Source organism: Lichtheimia ornata, assembly GCF_029851405.1.
Source record: "Lichtheimia ornata isolate CBS 291.66 chromosome Unknown scaffold00030, whole genome shotgun sequence".
Lineage (NCBI taxonomy): Eukaryota > Fungi > Mucoromycota > Mucoromycetes > Mucorales > Lichtheimiaceae > Lichtheimia > Lichtheimia ornata.
The window spans coordinates 198,473-218,109 of NW_026695350.1; the positions used below are offsets into that span (position 1 = coordinate 198,473).

The 19,637-nt window shown below is 43.7% G+C and overlaps 5 protein-coding genes across 5 annotated transcripts; 4 read left to right on the forward strand and 1 right to left on the reverse strand.

Moving 5' to 3' along the window:
• Positions 1 to 2,126: 2,126 nt before the first annotated feature.
• Positions 2,127 to 4,001, forward strand: O0I10_006673 (uncharacterized protein; the record flags this gene model as incomplete). The annotated part of the gene is made up of 2 exons (XM_058486700.1): positions 2,127 to 2,721; positions 2,776 to 4,001. The coding sequence occupies 2 exons, from the start codon at positions 2,127 to 2,129 to the stop codon at positions 3,999 to 4,001; spliced, it is 1,821 nt and encodes a 606-aa protein (XP_058342522.1).
• A 1,757-nt stretch (positions 4,002 to 5,758) lies between these two features.
• Positions 5,759 to 7,680, forward strand: O0I10_006674 (uncharacterized protein; the record flags this gene model as incomplete). Its single annotated transcript, XM_058486701.1, has 2 exons — positions 5,759 to 6,389; positions 6,446 to 7,680. The coding sequence occupies 2 exons, from the start codon at positions 5,759 to 5,761 to the stop codon at positions 7,678 to 7,680; spliced, it is 1,866 nt and encodes a 621-aa protein (XP_058342523.1).
• Positions 7,681 to 8,425: 745 nt separating this feature from the next.
• O0I10_006675 (uncharacterized protein) lies at positions 8,426 to 10,516 on the forward strand (the record flags this gene model as incomplete). The annotated part of the gene is made up of 2 exons (XM_058486702.1): positions 8,426 to 9,110; positions 9,168 to 10,516. 2 exons carry the CDS (start codon positions 8,426 to 8,428, stop codon positions 10,514 to 10,516), a joined length of 2,034 nt encoding a protein of 677 aa, XP_058342524.1.
• A 1,740-nt stretch (positions 10,517 to 12,256) lies between these two features.
• O0I10_006676 (uncharacterized protein) lies at positions 12,257 to 14,040 on the forward strand (the record flags this gene model as incomplete). The annotated part of the gene is made up of 3 exons (XM_058486703.1): positions 12,257 to 12,451; positions 12,496 to 12,667; positions 12,725 to 14,040. The coding sequence occupies 3 exons, from the start codon at positions 12,257 to 12,259 to the stop codon at positions 14,038 to 14,040; spliced, it is 1,683 nt and encodes a 560-aa protein (XP_058342525.1).
• Positions 14,041 to 17,328: 3,288 nt separating this feature from the next.
• Positions 17,329 to 19,313, reverse strand: O0I10_006677 (uncharacterized protein; the record flags this gene model as incomplete). The annotated part of the gene is made up of 6 exons (XM_058486704.1): positions 17,329 to 17,414; positions 17,480 to 17,553; positions 18,405 to 18,473; positions 18,536 to 18,610; positions 18,671 to 18,706; positions 19,153 to 19,313. The coding sequence occupies 6 exons, from the start codon at positions 19,311 to 19,313 to the stop codon at positions 17,329 to 17,331; spliced, it is 501 nt and encodes a 166-aa protein (XP_058342526.1).
• Between the last annotated feature and the right edge of the window lie 324 nt (positions 19,314 to 19,637).

Below are 19,637 nucleotides of genomic sequence, written 5' to 3' on the forward strand. Positions count from 1 at the left end.
GGGCCAGAGGGATACAAGGTGAAAGAAGCTATAAGAGTGGAAAGGCTGATGAAAAAAAAGCTTATCATGTTAGCACAGCAACCTACAAAGCTATCGGTTTTACATTACCTTGTTGCCTTGTATGGGTACAGCTATATGAGGTGACACGTAAAAGGGAGTTCAGCGTGTTGTCATTCACCACATGGGAAGCAATGGGGAAGGAGACCCTTCGAAGGAAGATCGGTGCAAGACGAGTTTTCGAAGCCGAACGTAATTTGCAGTAAAAGGGTGTTCTCAGATATAGCGTTGAAGACGATTTGTAGTGTAGAGGCAATTGCTGCTTTTGAGTTGCGTTGACATGGGAACTGGATTGTGGCAAGTGGGAGAAAGGAAGGTGGTGAATAATCCACAGACTTTGTCTTTGGGCTGGAAATGGAAAGAAGGAGGAGGTGCATGATGATGGAAGGAGATTTATTTTTGGACAACTGGAATACGTCTATCATCATCGTCCATGAGGGTGACTTTACGGCATGTTGTCCATAATGCATACATGTGCAAATATATAATAGATGTGGTATAGAAAATGGGCTTCTTTATTTTACCATCCTTGTGGTGGTGGATATGTGTGAGGGGGTCACGTGTAACCGTTTTGGGTGCATTAATCATTGACCAGACCCCGCCATGCGTCCCACTCTTGACTCTAGTCAACCACCGCTATCACTGCTCCTCCTGCACTTTGGCTATTGCCGCATAGACACCTTATGTAAATACAAAGAAGTATACACACACACCCTGTGTACTAATCACTCGTCTCCATCTATGTCTTCATTGCAAACAAAAGTTTTCCGAAATGAGTCATCAACTTGGTCCACAATGAGATTCCAGTTACCAAGGTGCCCACTTATTCTGTCATATTGGGATACACCCTACGAATCTGAGGATGGAAGCTTCAACGTATTGAATCATTGTAAGGGGTGAGTGCATTGGGAAAGGTGATGATGATGAGCCTAACAAGGGTATTTTCTTTCTAGTGAGCAAGACCATGCCTGTTTTCACGTGAGCAAGCTGAGGCCTATTTCAAAGAACATCAACATCGATGTTGTATCTACTTTGATGCCACAAACGAGGATGTAGGTAAGACGTGAACTTGGATAAGGATGGCATCGGTGGGATGAAGGAATACATGTTGATCATTGACTTTGGTAGTGAGCATGTTGGAGAAAACAACGTGCATTGGGTTGATTCTGTTATTCAAGCATTGGGGATTACCACACTGGCAAGGCTTACATGCCCACCCCAAGACATCAATACATTGTCATTCGTTTTGTCGTCATGTACACACAAGGTCCGTTTATGGCTCACAAGTATATGATGATTGCGACCACAAGGCCCATGCATGCGTCTGGATTTGGATGATGGGGTCTCTTCTGATATGGAACGCTTACCAGTCTACCAGCTACCTTTGCCAGCGTCTTTCAGCTTTCCTTTCTTGAACGATGACTTCCAACCTCTTTATCTTGGATCCTGATTTATGAGTGCACTATCAATCATTCGAAGGCTCATTGTGAAGGAGTCCTCAACACCAATCTATCACCGTATCACCATTTCATTATTGCCTTGCTCTTTTCCCGGATCCCAGAAATACCCACACCTATCGTCTACATATGAACAGGATGAATGTTGTCGCCTATCATTTTCCTCCCACATATCTGTTTTTCTATCCTAAATGCCCAATGGTGCTGGCGGCGAGTATTGTTGAATTCAATTGTGGTGAAGAGCAACGACAAAGCACAAAGTGAGAGGACAAAAGACCAACACCTTTGCGTAACGAGATGGCTCATTACACCAGGACAAGATGCAGGCTAGGTATGCTTTAGAGTGGCTGTATACAGATGGATGCAATGGCTAATAAAGATATGGGATTGTATTGTAGCTATGGCCATGTACGTATGCAATGGGATTGATGGGTGCTGTGTTCTATGCTTGCTTATACATACAAGTTCCTTCCTCATTTTTATTTCCCTCCCTCTCTTTCCGCTTCTTTTCACTTCCCCGCAACGCACACAATGTCCTTGTCATCGATAACCGATATTCCCAAGATTGCTGTACAGCACAATGATTCCAACACCATCATCTCGGAAGCCACAATGCAATTCATTCAATCAGATTGTGAGGATATCAATGCACTTGAAACACGAGCAAAGGCGTTGGCGAGTTGTGCTCAATCAGAGTTGGCTTTACGTGATGCATTGGAAATCATTCAGCTAGCACCTTCATCATCCGCTGGTCATTCCCTTGCTGGTTGGATTCATACCCAATTTGGTCAACATGAAACAGCTCTTCAATGTTATAATGGTGCTTTACGAGTGGAAGACGACGCGATGAAATGGAAAGAGATAGATGAATGCCGAAGACACAACGCCCAACAGCTCTTGAAGCGAATCGACTTTGTCAGCAGCCTTCCTTTCGAGTTGCTCTCATTCATCCTGCCAGATACCTTGAAGATTCTCTCCATTGGTGATCTCTCCTACTTGCACGTATGCACAACATGGCGACAACGTGTATTGCAATCCACTCAACTTCGATGGATCCGCCCTCAAGTATTATCATCTCATGCCATGCATCTACTTCACGCATACGCTCCATTCATTCAACATCTTCGATTACTATGCCCTGTATTCTATCCGCTAGCTGTTCGACCTGGGACATGTTTTACCTCTTTACGATCGCTGAGTATTGACCGTAAGTGTTAAAGGGAGTCAAATGTATAAGCGTATAATAACATGGACTGTGTAGTGGATTCGAAGGGTAGCACAACAGCATTGCTTACGCTGTTTCCGATGATTGGGAAGACATTGAAAGAACTTCGTTTATGGATCAACTATCGCATTCGAGATGAATGGATTCGATTCGATGACATCCTCCACCATTTCCCCAACATTGAGGTTTTCTCAAGTCGCAACGTGCACCTTTCACCTTTATGTCAGACATATGCCAATATCAGTGGCCTCATTATCACGACTATTTACAACCCTCTTAACGAACACGAGATCATCGCCTTGTTGAAACAACTACCAGCGTTGCAGGAATTAAAGCTACCACGCTGCCAAAGCTCCCGCCCACTTGCTCTCATTCACCAATATTGCCCTTCCCTTTGTTCACTTGGATACAGCATGACAGAGGATTCTTCAATGAGATACATTGCCGACAGGGTTATCAATGGCAATGGGTTCCATACCTTGGGGATTAAGGCTGAAAGAGGTTTCCAAATCCATGACTTGGCTGCCGCATTGACCGCATATTCAAATACATTGGTGTACATGTCCCTGGTGGGGGTAGCGACTTCTCAAGGCAACATCATGAATTTGGATCCGAATGTACGATTCCCACGCCTCCGGGTTATTTGGTTTGATCTTGCCGCTGGTGAAGAAGGAAAGGAGTTACTACAATGGATCCTCAAGGATGCACCAAACCTACGAAAGATCGACAGGATCCCTTACAATATCGATCATCCACATGTTTATGAATCTATGAAGGAGATGCAGCATCTCGGCTTTCTTGACTTTGCGTTACCATCACCAACCTTGGTTCGCGTGCTAGAGTATCATGCAGCTTTGGGCCCACAGTCGACTTTACATACACTGAAAATCAATTCCATCGGCGATCGTTGTGCACGTGCATTGGATGCCATTTCTCGCATGTCTACATTGTTGATCATTCATTTACATCTTGGTGGTGCTACCCTGGGACAAGAGTTTGTTGCTATTATTGAGAATCTCTTTAACGGATGCCAGTGGTTGCAAGAGATGGAACTAAGTTGTGACAATGAATTACCGCATGATATTATCCACAAGTTTCCTATTTGCGACTGCCTTGAGACCCTCCTATTACGCACGCCAAATGATTGGGGCGAATGTCTGCTCGACCTATTAGATTGCGAGTCATTGATATTCGTTGATATCCCTACCGATAATCTTCCTATTGCAGTTGAAGAAGCTTTGAGTCATTTACTTGATGATTGAATATGCCACGTTGCTCTATTAGAATCAGACACCCTTATGACCTTGATCTCATCGCTGAATAAATTGTCCAAGAAGATTGTTGTATATGTTCGTGCTTCGTATCCATAATGGGATGTTTGTGAGGCAATTGTATTATTGTAAGTCAGCATACAGCGTATACACAGTATATCATCTCCAATATGAGGATGAAAGACAAAGCAAAGCCCTCTTGGTCTTTTGATGCAGGCTCACATAACCACATTGAGACACATCCTCAGGCCAATAACACCTCCACATTGCCTTTATTGATACCATCATGCTCGTATAACGCATTTTGAATTGAAAAGGGTATAAACGACACCTTTGTAGCTTTTGGGGTAAGGCATGCCCAATCATGGTGACGGCTATTAGGGTATTCGTAATCATTCTTAATCAAGAAGCATTACACCTAGTGTAACGGGTGGGGTAATCGTCAACAGAGTCTTTGGGATATGGAGTCTAGTAAGCAGCTACTGATGGCTAACCAATAATTGAATCCCTTTTAGGAATCCATCCCACAATGATTGTCATCACAAATATGGCTCACACGTGTAGCTCAGCAGCCGCAATCCAAGCTAACATTATCGTAGGGTCCGAATGTAACGCAACACCAGGTTTGATATGGTAATTGCTTTGCATTGGCGTAACGCCTCAGCATGTTCCAACAATTGTTAATCATTGAGTTTGGTAGTGAGCCTATTGGAGAAGGCAATGTCGTTGTGGTGCTCCCATTATTCGAGTATTTGGACCTATCGCGTTGTCAAGGTTCGCGTACACACCCCAAACCTTCATCGCATCTGCATTCGTTTCGCTTGACGGTGGGCATAAAACCCAGTTATGGCTCTTAAATAAACGATGATTGCGCCTGCAAGGCCATGTATGCACCTTGGATCACGTGCCACGACCTATTACAATGGGAGCCTTTATATGACATTTCCCTCATTAAGGATGATTGGTACGAGAAATAAACTTTGTGTGCCAAAGGCAATCATGGTTGGCCTTCATTGTCAGCCACACGTACAAGTTGAATACTGCAAGGCATTTAGAGGAGATGTTTGTTTACGTAAATAAAGCTGCATTCAGACACCGTTGCATACATACACCATCACAGATATCATCAAAAGTTGCACGAGCAGCCATTGATTTTTCAAATGTGTGCCTTTAAAAAGAAAAGGCTATGGATTATGCAGTTTACATGCAAAAAGTGGCCTATATCGTACTTCAAGGTATACGTTGCCATGGTTTCGGGTCGTAACCATGATACGACCAAAATGGGATTAAGATTCCACTGTGAAAAAAGGATATCCAATATGCTACCTGCTTTTCCGAAGAAGAGACGAGTACTTGATGGATAATCCAAAAGGTCATTTTATTACGTACAATCCACTAATCCTCGCTTGCACGTTTAACATGTGAAGCCATTTCAACCATATTTGAGCTAGACATCTTTATTCGGGTATTACCAATGTACCATAAGAGATGGAAAAAGAGAGAAATGTATGCGTAGATGCTAAATGGGGGTGGTGGTATGGGATACATTTTCGATAATGAGATAGCTGATGTTGCATCCATTGTATGGGGGTTTAGATGGACCATTCGTAAAGAGCCAGTGATGCAGGCTGGCGTGACACAAAAGCACCCGCACCATCCCTCCCAGATAGGGGACACTTTTCCTACCCCCATAACCCCTTTTGATCACATTGATCTCTCCTTGGTTTCTTCGAACTTTATCTTCCAACATGGAACACTTTGACAACAACGATGGCGTCCTTCCTTCACCATTGGCGAACGACATTACCAACCGCTTGCAAGATGTCGGAATTGAGGGATCGCTGATTCGTAATGAGGACGTCCTGAGATCTATGAGAGACAACATGGTGCCGTCGCTTTGTATGAAGAATGTGGATGAGGCACTGTCGATTGCAAGAGAATTGAAGTTGATGTTTCCAAAATCGGCAAGGTGTGCCAAGTATGAACGCTTGATTACCACGTTCAAGAGGCTCTCGGATAACGTGGATCAAGCAGCAGCATCCATGGCAACACTCAATGACAGCAGAGGAAAGATTGATTTCATCAGCATACTTCCTGACTATATTGTCGCCCGCATTGTTGACTATCTTTGGGGAAGCATTTCGAGCATGCATGATACTACGCCTACGTTTTTATATGTGTCAAAACATTGGCGCAAAACAATCCTCAAAACCACGCCATTTCTATCGTATCAGCTATCAACGACAAATCAGTCGGCTTTTGATGTTGCAACCATGTCATATTACTTTCATATTCGAAGAATGACGATTCATGGAAGAGTCATCTTGTTTTCGCATCTACATGAGACACACTTTGTCAACTTGAAACATCTCTGCATTGGTGAGTCACCATTCGTTCCTCTTTTTAAGCGATCTTTATTTACATTTTCTTCATAGACATACCCTATGATTCGCCTGCAAGTTCACACAATGTTGCATCGTCTTTGAGCACCGAATGTACCACTGTGAGACACCACTACAATCTCGATGAAGTCATGGAACGCTGTCCAAATCTCGTGAGCTTGAAATGGATGGGCAAGGCGCTGGATGCGGGAAATGGAAAGCAATACCGGCAGCTACGAGTATTGGAGCTATTTGGCCACTATGATAGTTTCGATGAGCTTCTCGTACAATTGCCTTGTCTCGTGGTCCTCTCCATTCGGGATGTCCTTCGCGTTGATGAGCTGGATCGAGTCATGAAATATTGTCCATCACTAAAGTGCCTCAAGTGCCATCCATCCCCTAATGAGTTGATTCAATGGCCATACGAATGGGATCAGAGTTTGGAAAAAGGCATCCAGGATCTTGCTTTTTATGGAGGAGTCTATGGCGATGGTGCGAAACACATGGTGGAGTCCCTTGTACGAGCATCCAAAACGTTGAAACGTTTCGCTTTGAACCTTTCACTTTTTGACGCCTATGACCAAATGATGCCCCTGCCATCAGAGACAACCTTTCCTCACTTGGTGTATCTTTCGGGTGGGTCAACATACAAGGATGACACTATTGGACTTTTACGCAGAATCATTCGGCGTTCACCATGCCTTGAATCGATACAACTAGGTCATCATTTTTTTATATCTGATCAACCTTTACCGATTGAGCTGATGGCATCTTGTACCCGGCTGATCCATATCAACCTCATCATGAATGAACATCGTCAAGACGTCCGAGCTTTGAAACGATTTATCAAGACGCATATTGAAAGGGGTAGTCATTCGACATTGCGGTCACTCTCAATGGCAGTATGGGAGGACAAAGGCGCTCGTAAACTTTTACCGCTGATCGCACAGTTACCCTTGCTAGAGGATTTGCATCTCGCTGTGGGCTCCAATTGTCGAATAAGCAAGATTGTGGACGCCATCTCTACCAACAATGCATTTAATATCAAGCAACTGCAAATCAGCTTTGTGGGTTGGAGCACCGTTGAAGGGCCTGTTTTTGACGCATTACAACATTTGCACTGTCTAAACTCTCTGGTCATCAGCGTACATCACCTGTCAACATTGGCTGCACTTTCATTACTTGAATTGGATCAGGTTTCCCGGTTACAAATACCATTTGACGGACTTGATGATTCGATCTTTGCCATCCTTCGCAAACAGTTTCCCAGTATGATAGCCTTGAAATGATACCACAGATACACATGACTACCCAGTTGTATGCCATCTTTTTTTCACACGATGTTAGTGGGCAAATAAATAGTAATGAGGATGATGATACACTATTTTGAAACCAGAATGCTATGTACAAACATGTGGTAGTCGATGCCAATAGACATGACATAATATTTTATTGTGTTGCCATGACAACTATGCAGGATGCTGGTAACTGAAAATACATGCACATGCGAAAGGAACCCGAACCAGGCTATCACGATGCAAAGCTGGTTGTCGTATGGGGGTACCATCATCCTATTGAGCCTTTTTGCGGGCTCTTTTATCCATACATGTTTTGATGGCCCAATTTGGGGATCATTGGGAAGGCATTACCAACCACAAACCACTATCCCTGCTACCTCCCATATGGGAACGTGTATAGCCATCCATCCCGATGGGACACACTCACGTCCTTTGCAATCTAATCACTCTTTTTACATGCCGACAAGCTGCTTATGCAAATAAAGCAAAAACAAAGTATGCAATCGAGGTGGTTCTTTTATTATGGTTAAATCTTTTTACTTTCTATGCATGTTGGATGATGGTAGTTTTGGGGTTGCATATAAAAGTGATCGAGAAAGCAGTATAATGGTGAATAGGAAGGGGATTATCATTGGCCAATCAAAATGCTGTGTCACACCATGCGGCAATATTCTTGTTGCTTGGATACAAGGGCATCCGTTCCTGGTCCGCCACCACCACTACAACCACACTCGACATGTTGCCTCAACCTGGTGTCCCCATTACGATCAACGACCCAGCAAAGATTGACCAGCTCAACCAATTGTCAACCAGCGTATACGAATGCGTGGAAAAGCTTGTCTCAGCACTCGATGCCAGAGCATCTTGGCTCTTGAATTCCGAGCAACTGAATGCAGCCTTGAATGACGCGAACGTCATGATCGGTATTGCACCTTCGTCACCTCTTGGCTACTTGAATGCTGGGAGTATCTATGTTATGGCGAAACAACACAAATCGGCTATTGATATCTATGACAAAGGGCTGCATCACGTACCAAAGACCGATCCAAGATATCATCAGCTCATCGAAGCAAAAGCCAATGCAGACAACAAGAGAGATAAGCGTGTCGACTTTATAAGCAAGCTACCTTTGGACGTGGTGATGTGCAATATTATTCCAAGGATACTGTGTGGCCAAACAGAAATCGTGATTGGAATGGATCATGAATACTTGAAGGTGTGTCGTGCTTGGCAACAGAGGATAGCAATGATGGATGACTTGATGTTTCGTGTTGGACCTTGGCCAGTACCCTGTCATCAGCATCTATTGGATATGGCCCCTTGTATCAAATCGCTTAATGTCGTCGAGAATGACCAAGACATTTTCACCAAGCTTCCGGAAGGTGCTCGTTTTCATTCTTTGAAGCAATTGAATGTTTTTTGTAAGGAATCAACAAAAGTGTGTGTGTGGAGAAGAGCAAGACTAATAGATTTTCTAGATCTTACTTCAGCAAGACCCTCCCCTCCGTTATTGTTGGATCTGCTATCATCGTTGAGATCATTGACCCACCTCACCATTGATTGCGTGTTCGGATTGCACAAATGCCGCCTATCCCATATTCTCGATGCATGCACAAATCTCGTGGCGATATCCGTTGCATACCTTGACTATGACATGTCTGAGGCATCCAAGGCATACTCAAACATCACCAAATTGGAAATCAAATCATACGTCAGCGATGTTAAGATTGCAGGGCTTCTTCAGCAGCTTCCGAATTTGCAATGCCTTCAGCTTCAATGCATATCAGATAACAATGCCCAAGTGCTATCAGTCATCCAGCAGCATGGTTCACACCTACAAGACCTCTTTTTGTCCAACAAACGTTTTTATCGCCCTGAAAGCATATGCGAGGGTCAAACGAAAGGGTTACGAGCACTACATACTTCCTGTGAGAGAAGCTACGCAACGATATCAGAGCGTCGTATCCATGCTAACAACATGCGTCAGCTATTCACCGAAGATGACATGGTACGATTTATCATGCGGCACTGTGAAACGCTAGAGATGATTACGATCGATACCCCTCGTGCATTCGCTCCACCAAAGAGACTGCTGAAAAAAGATAGCACTCAACGGATCACATTCAGCCGTTTGCGCACATTACGTTTTCCTTCCGATAGCCAAAAACATCTTGTTCCTTTTTTGATGTGGATCATACGACGTGCACCTCATTTGGAATCAGTTGATACAGTTCATGGTGCCATTAAAGAGCCTTTGATGCACGAGCTCTTGAGTCCAACACGGCCGCAATATTTGAAGAAGATTGGATTAGTCGCGGACAGGTCAACGCACGTGTACGAAGAACAATTCATCCAACACCATATTCGATTGGGTCATTACTCCAACTTGAAAGAAATTACCGTCACCATCAGCCCTTGGACACTCTCAAATCCATGGATCCTTTTGATTGGGCAATTGACGCAGTTGACCCACCTTGAAGTATGCTACAAGGGATATGATGTTGTGGATGGATCGGTATCGCCCTTTATTGCTGAGATCGCTTCCCGGTGCTCTTGTCTCGAACGATTTACATTTACTGCAACACCATGCAAGGTCGATTATAAGGATTTCAGTGGGATCGCGCCTCATAGCAATCTAAAAACTCTCGTTATCAAGGCCAGTGAGCTACGCGGTGACGCACTTTCATTTGCTCGTCGACACGACAGCCTCCATTCATTACATGTTACGCTTTTCAAATTCAATTGGGTCGACATGGATGTATTATTAGATAAAGGAACATTTCAACTTGTATGTACGCAGAAACGTTATATGTCTGTTTTTATGTAAATGCATCCTCATTACAATAAACATGTATTCAATTGTCATTTGGTTCATCCTAACACTTTTTAAAGAGCATAGTTTTGTTGCTGATGCTATGCGGAAAGATACCAGGGACAAGGATGCTAACGAAGAAGCTCCAAAAACAAAGTCTATCATCCCAATTTTGATTTTGATCTCATGTTATTGCTTGTATAAATGTATTGGTTGATCATTCAAGGTAGTACATTTTTAATGATGAAAGGACGTTGGATGAGAACGCCTTGGATGATGTAGGTGTGATTGTTTTTGACCGCTTATGGGGCACCATTTTATGAAACGCATCAACGTAAATAGCTCTACCGTTGCATCATGTCCATCGTAAACCATTACCATTCATCCAAATACATCCTTATAGATTATACGTTGTACTTTTTTATTCTGATCAAAGAAGCCTACACTAATATCGCTAAGGAAGCAACAGCACGCATCTCACCCTCCACGAGGCCTTACCCTATCTATTTCGTCCTCCTCGAAAGCGTGTAGCTAACCGGGTTTCAAGCATACATGACATCAACCGGATTCTCTTTTAGCAAGTATATCCACAGGATCCATCATTCGAACTAACCGCGAATACGTGATACCACACTGCTTCCGCCTTGAACAAGTATATGCACAAGATCCATCATCCAAAGTTACCTCGACAACCAAAAAGACCAGTAACCATGTTGGATTTCCATCACCGCAACCAGCATTTTTGTCCCCATCCAATCGTATTGCAAGACAAAGAGAAAAGAGATATCTTGAGGTTGGAGCAGATGAGCTCCGTGGATAGCACATGTCGCGTAGCTTGTAAGCCTTGTCGGATGATTGAGGGGATGAAAAGAACGTATCCAATAGAGCGCAATGGCGTGTACATGAAGATTGGTGCTTTGAGAACCACTTGAAGAGGATGATGATGATGATGATGATGACTGAAAGAAGTATTAGAGCGTGCTAACAGCTCCCCCATTATATCCCATCAACCCTTGTCACCATACCATTATGTCTCTTATAGGCAAGCTTGCCGGTGGAATATCTCCTTGGCGTTTGGCAGCGCACGATGTTATCGCATAGCGTCGTGCTGAGCAGCTTTGCGTGTAGTGGAGATTACCAAGTTCACCCATTGCTGAACAAGCTGTAGCAATCCGTATTGTCGACGATTGTTTTTCGTTGAGGGGCACATTGTCAAGGTGGAAGTTGTTGAAGGTGTGCAAAAGAGGGAGGCGAAACAAGTAAAAGCGGGGGTGTGCAAGCGAACAAGGGATGACGCGTAACCAGGAAGCGAATGCTGACTGAACACGAAGCTGATGGCAGTTCAGGGATGTGCAATGTCGCGACAGGAATAAAAGTAGAGAGAGACGTCAAGTGTAGAAAGCGGGAATAAAGAGGAGGATGTTGTTGACTTGTAGGAGTTGGACCATGCAATTTATCCTTGGGCGGGATTCGACTTGCCGTGTCATGCTATGCAGCACATAAATAACATACGTGTGTATTCCAGCATGCGTGTATGGCTATATACATCTATCAATGACATGGAATTTCTGATTCACAAGCATAATGGACGATAATCGTGATAGAATAGGGGGGGTTAAATGGGTGTGTGGGATGATGCATGCATGTGTTTCTTTGTCTGGAGTCTTGGTGTCACAAGCCTTGTTGTAGTATCTCATCCTGGAAATCTAGCTCTTTTATTCTCTCCCTCACTTTCAGACAAACGACTCGAGCACTATGTCAGCCTCACCCAACGTCGACGATTCCCAATCTGAACACCCCAATGTACTTGCATCGGCGACAGCGGACAAGAAGTGTGTGGATTTCGTCAGCCATTTGCCATGGGAGATCGTAAAGTGCAACATTGTGCCACGAATCTTGGGAGAGGGTCGTCCAGTATTTCGTCTCCATCGACCATGCCCTTACTTGGATGTATGCAGCACCTGGACCAAACGGATTGTATCGGCTGACGATAGCATCTATTTCATTATGAGGCGCGACCCATGCGATCAGGAGGCATTGACAAGCGTATCAGAACGGTGGCACCTTACATCAAAACGTTATCAATGACATGGTACAATGACAAGAGTATGGGCATACATTTAAAGTGTGATACGCTTGTGGCATTGACCAAGTTGACTATTCGAGGTAAATACTATGAGCGATATTCAATGACCATTTTCTAATGTGCGTGTGCTTACGAAGTTTCAGGATCCCAAGGAGCATTGCTGCAGCTACTGGATATCAGCCCAAATTTGACTCATATGGATATCTTTTATGTCGCCGATATCGATACGCGCTTGTCAATATTCGAGTTATTGGATCGCTGCCCAAAGCTCATTCGATTGAGCCTTCTACTACCCGGCAATGCCATCATGGATACAACAACAACACGACATGGTAGAACATATGACACCATTACCCATTTACAAGCTATTTGCGAGGATCATAACAAAAACGGCACCTTTTCACCTCTCATTCAACGTTTACCGAATCTGCGCCTTTTAAGCTTGAAATACCTGTCTTCCCTTCCAGCCTGGGGAATCAGACAACACCAATGTCAAAAGTTACAACAGCTATACATGAGCTCTCCTACTATGACGTATGATGTCCATGATGAGGTCCAGTGCGAAGATGAATCACCGGGATTGAGAGTATTGTCCTTTGATGGAAGATACGATATGGGTTACATCGCCAACATTATGATACGACATTCTGCCACACTTGAATCGCTTGTATTTCAAGAGCACACCTATTTCAACACATCGACAACCAGATCATGGGCAAATCGCGACATTCAATTCAATCAGCTTCGATCGTTAAGCTATGAAAATGGTACTCAACGAGCTTTTATCGACTTTATGAATTGGATTATCGATCATGCACCCAACCTTCGATCAGTGGAGACAATTCATGGTGCGATGCAACGCCATCACTTGAATAGCACTCTTCGCGAACGCCCATTGCAGAGGATTGGTTTCTACTCTACATATACTGAACAGCCAAGCGAGCACCAATTTATCCAACATCATGTACAGCTTGGAGCTGGATCGCATCTTCAGGAGATCAAGTGCACTTTTTATGATTACATACTCAATGATTCATGGGTGGCACTCATCCCAAGATTGACAGAATTGAAAACGATCGAGCTATGCTTTCACGACGATGCCGAAGTGGATGGATTGGACGCTTTTATCCAGCAAGTGGCGAATGGTTGCATTGGCCTCGAGAAAGTTATCATGAAGGCGTTCGAATTTCCCTATCACTATGATTGGATTCGTCCTTTGGCTGAACACCCCAACCTACAGGAGCTGATCATTGAAAAGGAAGATGATACATCTGCCAACCTCATGCTCGGTGTGAACCACGATATCCCCTATGATCTTTTAATCGCTCTGGAATCGTTTACACATCTCAAAACGCTGCACCTCAAGTATGATATTAGCAATTGGGATCGGGTTTTCGCATTGAAAAGAAAAGTACCGACATTGATGTACACAGAGAGATATGATCCCATCTAATGTCCTTCAACAATAAACCGATTGCTTTATCCTCCCTCATTAATCCATTCGCATAGTATAAAGACATGGTTACCTTTTCTCTTAACTAATAAAGCTTGTCAGTATCCATATTTCTCTTCCTATTTTGTGTAGAATAATACGAATACATTCCTCACTTGAATCCACAACAACGTGATTCATTGGACAAAGAGCACACACCACTGCTTCGATTCAAAACGATACAGCTGTATACGTCATTCTCGATCATAAAGCTATACCTCCTTCGTTAAGTTTCTCCGGGGACTTCGCCTTTATCAGTTATCTTTTTGGTAATATGCTTCTGTAGCATGCCATCAAATCGTCATGCAAGACAAGAACCGCGTTTTATTCATGAAATGATTGATGCACCTTACGAGAGTGGAAATAGGATGACCAAGGTTTTCTGTCAGCATCTCCGCTTATGCATGACCTCAGGACATAGAATGCAGTCTTAATCGGTTTGCTCTTTTCAAAGGACGATCACCATCATTAGTGCGCGAATGTGTGAAAAGTGGGTGCCAGCTTGTATATGAATTGTTTGTTGTGTCTAGGATAGCACTAAAAAACAGCGTGCCGCTATAGCTGGCTGCTCTACTTCCATTGCAGCATGTGGGTTTTGTTTCATCAACATGTCGTAGCGGATCATCTGGCTACGTTTCAAGCCCTCCAACATGAATCACAAGATGCCTTGTGGTATATGGCTCTTCATTAATCTCGGAGCCGCCAAAATTCATACCCTTGTATAGTTTCTCATTTTGCTACATGCCAGCAATTATAATCCTAGAATGAAGCCCGGTGTGTGTAGCATAAGAATCTATGCACGCGTGTGAAAGGATATGGTGTTTGAACGCTTCAAATTACTTTCATGCAATGATACTACTATAGATCATGGAAGCTATATATCCCCATCTGGCGTCGTGGCTCGTTTAGTGCGACCCACGCATTTGAAGATTTGATAGACACGCGTTTATTTTTAGATACGCATAGGATGATGCTTCAATATGACAGGGATGTGAGGATTAAGAGGTGTCGTATGTAAAGGTCTTGCTGACAAGTGGTACTTGATGTATGGCGTTTGGGTGTTCTTTTACTACATTGAGGGGTGTACATACCATAGCGAAGGATGACAATGTATGTTGATCTTAAGGTTGCATCATTTCCATCATAAATCTTTTTAATTATGAGCCATCTTTATTTGGAGTGACCAAGTGGCTATACTAAGGCAGCTACATGACTTCAACGAGCATCTTTACTCAACGCGAATAGCTCCAGACATTGCTTGAGTGCATACCTTCAAAGCTTGGTGATCCTTGAACTACTATATTCACACAATCTTCCATAGGTTGTCATATACCATATACCAAAAACAACCGTAGCCCATGCATAAAAAGAAAAGAGAACCCTTGTGTCTTATCGCCGTGACCACCATCGTATCCAAAAAGAGAACATGATCCATAAAGCGAAAAGAGAGCCTTGTGCCGTAAACCCATGGTAATAGGTGTGCAACGAGAATACCGCTAATCAATAGTAGGGCTTTTTGTCCTTCGCGCCTATAAGGCCGTACAGGGTCGGTTGACATGTTGTTGTTGTAGTGCCTGATTGTGGGTTTCCAGGATGCACGACACAATAATGGCGACTTGGAGGTTGTAGACGATGACAAATGGATTGAGGAAGGTGTTGCGATGACGCCTCATGGTGTAGATGGAATACGAGATCCAGACGAAGGTGAAGGAGTGCTAATGGCGGTAGCAGTAGTCAAGAGGGAGTAGCGGAATTGGTGAAAGTTTGGGAGGTTGTTTGATGGTTAAGATGATCAGGCGTAATCGAGATGGTGTGTTGTTGCATAATTGATTCAGGGCTTCATCAACACGGCCGCCACAACGATCACACAATTCAACATCAATCATTTCTTGGTGGTATAGCTGATTCGCATGTGGCCATAGAGATGTAACCATTGTAGTATTGTTGATTAAGGTATGACAATAGTTGAATCAGTGGTGCTGATGGATGACGACAAAGGTGGCCATGATCAGTTGCTGTACATGACATAGGATCGTTGCTTGGTTTTGCCGTAGCAGTGCAATTCTTCTTTTGCAGATCATCGTCGCCAGGACTTATAATATTGGGTGATCAGAGCTTCTTTCACGGTATCGCCTTTGGACAAGTGCTTGCAGTTGAGTGACATGGTAGTAGAGATTGCATATGAGGACGCATATATAACATCTCGAGGGGAAGGTGTACTGGCGGTAACTTGGCTGGCATAGCTGTAACAGGTTGAGGAGGGATGATGGAAGGAGCGACATGAACAACACAAGAGGCGGCAACAGGATTAACAAGGGATTCCCAGGCAGTTCCGGCGGCGATGAATGCGACGACCTGGGAATTTCAGCAAGTTGAGTGATATGAAAGTAACCAAGATACCCACGTCACTATAATAAATACATACCTTGTTGTTGTTGTTGTAGCTCTTCGTCCTCTTGCTTCTCCATGTGGATAACGTGCAAAGACATTGATCACATGAGAGCATACCTTGTTGTTGCTGTTGTTGTTGTTTGCGTTGCAGCGTCAAAACCTGTGAGAGCGTCGAATGCTTCACATACTAGACCTCAAAACAAACGTGAGTAGCTTGGTAGATAATAATCATTGCTGCCAATACTTACACAAGCCATCAATATGAATAGTCGTGGTGGTGGTGAAAGCATCAGGTGCAGAGATAAAAAGAGCGAAACAGTAAGAGGAAAAGGAGGAACAACAGGATCCGAACGTGTAACAAAAGTGGGAAGCATAAATGGCACTAAGGCCACTGTCAGAGAAGGCGTATCACCGACACCAACACAAGTGGAAACTCCAAGAGAAAAAGACGCTTGCGAGAATGCTGGTCCACCCATACCATGAAATACATGCCATTTTGGGAAAAGGTGGGTCCGCGTTATTCCAAATCAACCACAGCGCAAGACCAAAAGATATGCAACATCACCACACGGGCTTCTTCTTCAATAGGGACCATCAAGATCATCATCGCCAAAACGAACAGGGTTGTATGGTTGCCGTAGTCGCCGAATAAATCGGAAAGGACCATCGTAAACCCAAAAGAGGATGCCATGGTAACAGTTGCATAGTACCAGAAAGGGACCTTGAAAAAGGGAAATTCGCTTTGTCCACGTCAAGCTGCAGTTTGCCTTCAAAAGCTGTCGTCGAAAGGTACAATCCTTGTCAAATAGATGCCCTGAACAGAGATGTCTTTGTCTTGGCCCATTCCAGTATGAAGCTTCAAGTTGATGATGCTGGTACATCATTGCCAGGTGTGCCATAGACCTTGCTACGCCAAAAGCATTCTCCATACTCCTCTTCGCTGCCTACATAGAAAACAGGTTTCAGTGATCTTACGGAGAAGAAAAGTTATAATCATACTAGTACGTACCATGCACTTGAGCACCTTGAAAGGGTGATAAAAGATAAAGACGTGTGCCGAAAATGAAATTTTGGACCTGTGACCTATAATTACAGCATTGGTACATGCAACGTAAAAAGTGTTGCCAAACACAAACGAGGTTGAATATGCTTACTTTGGTGCACATACTGGTCCGCTGGTCCTTTTCATTGCAGCACAATATCCAATCTTGACCGATCACGGCATTCACACTCTATGTTAATCAACGTTAGCATCATTGCCAAATCCTTTGTCCTCATATGGGTGTCCATACCCCATGTATTTTGCGGATGCTGGCAGCCACCATTCCTGATTCGTGACAACGCGTTAACTTCTCAATCCAATCACGCACTCACGTACTTTTATCACTTACAAAGGAGTCCAAAATTTCCCATCAGGCCACGGTTGGCGTTAGCCTACGAATGTACCAGCTATCCTTTTAACATCATTGATGTATATATAAACGAAGAGGATTTCATACCTTCCACAAAGGGTCCAACAAGAAACACACCCAAACGTCTTTAGGCACCAATAAAGCACACCAGGTGGTAAAGCAATGAAGTGAGCAACCTAGTTGAAAGCATGCATGAGTACCCTCATTTTGGGAACCACGTAACGACTCTCGTTGAGACTTACTAAAGGGCATCCAAGTAGAAAGAAGAGAGTATAATTGTGGTGGACAACAGCCTTGTTTAAGTATCCGTGGGCGTGTGAATTGTTGTGCATGATGGATCGAGCTGATAAAGTGGTCAAGCGTATCGAGGTATGTCCTTCAGCCCAATGTTGATGGCACGACATCATTGCTTCGGTCAATACAGATCTTGTTACGCCAAAATGGATTGCCATATGACCATTCGTTTCCTGCAAGGACAACGAGGTTCAGTGATATCAAAGATAAACGAAGCACTAATCCTACCAGCATGCATCCTGCATTTGAGCACCTTGAAAGGGTGATAAAAGATGAAGATGTGTGACCAATGGTGACCTAAATTGTTACACGCAATGATAAATAACCCTTTCAAATAAAAGAAAGTTTGGCATGCTTACGCTGTGCACATAGTGGTCCGCAGGTGAATTGGTGATAGCAACATGTCCATTCTTGGTGATCCACCCATTGTCAACCTACATAAAGCACCGTTAGCGCTATTGCCAAAGCTTTAACCCTCACATCGATGCACGTACCTCAAGTATTGCCCTGATGTTGCTTTCCAACCATGCCTGATTCATGACAACGCGTCAATGTCGGAATGCAATCATGAGTGTTGTCAAAATATGCGGTTTATAGCCATCGGCTCGACAACTTAAACGCATCAATCCTGGGAGTGGAACCATTGGTGCTGGTGCAACACATGTCCAAAGCAGGGAGCTCCAATGATAAAAAGATCCGGACGCAAATAGCAATCCAATATACGCGAGGACTCATGTAGACTTGCAACCCTTGTATTCCATTTCTTGATCCAATCGCCCAAAGATTCATAACCACCGTGATTGATATTGATAAGTGGAGGTTCCAAAAGCTTCCAATAATAGAGTTATGTCGTGCATGTTGCATACAACAAGAGCATACGCTGTAGTTGTCGTGGATCATCCTGTAGCATGTGTCCCAATATACACGTCAGAGTGGTCATTAAAGAAATCCATCCGATCACATAAATAGCTCTTACCATATGCTGTAAACCTGTAAGGATAAGTTGCTAGGCCCTTGTATCTCATCTTGTTGCTGACATAGTTGAGGTGTTGCCAACAGCCAAGTGCTCATGGCGATAGAATCTGGTTTCTCCATTGACCCCAATGGTGCAGTCTGCTGTCGTTGAATGACGCCCATGTGTGTAAAGGAATGCTGGATTGTGGTGTCGCGTGTTGTCCAATTGAGTTGTTGCAAGAGATGGGGAGATCGGTGAATAGGAAGAGTGAAGCAAAGTTGGAAGAAATTAAGGGACGCAAGAAGTCAGGCCCCACACCCCGTGTCACAAAATACGTTGAACACACACACACACACCCGTTGATGGCAGAAGAACAGCATGTTATGGGTACTTGATACGTTACAATGCAATAGCATAAGGAAGTTGCTGTGACCAGAAAAGAACATAAATAAAGCCTTCTCTTTATCAATCTCATCAAGTACACGTGATTCCTGAAGAAGATGGCA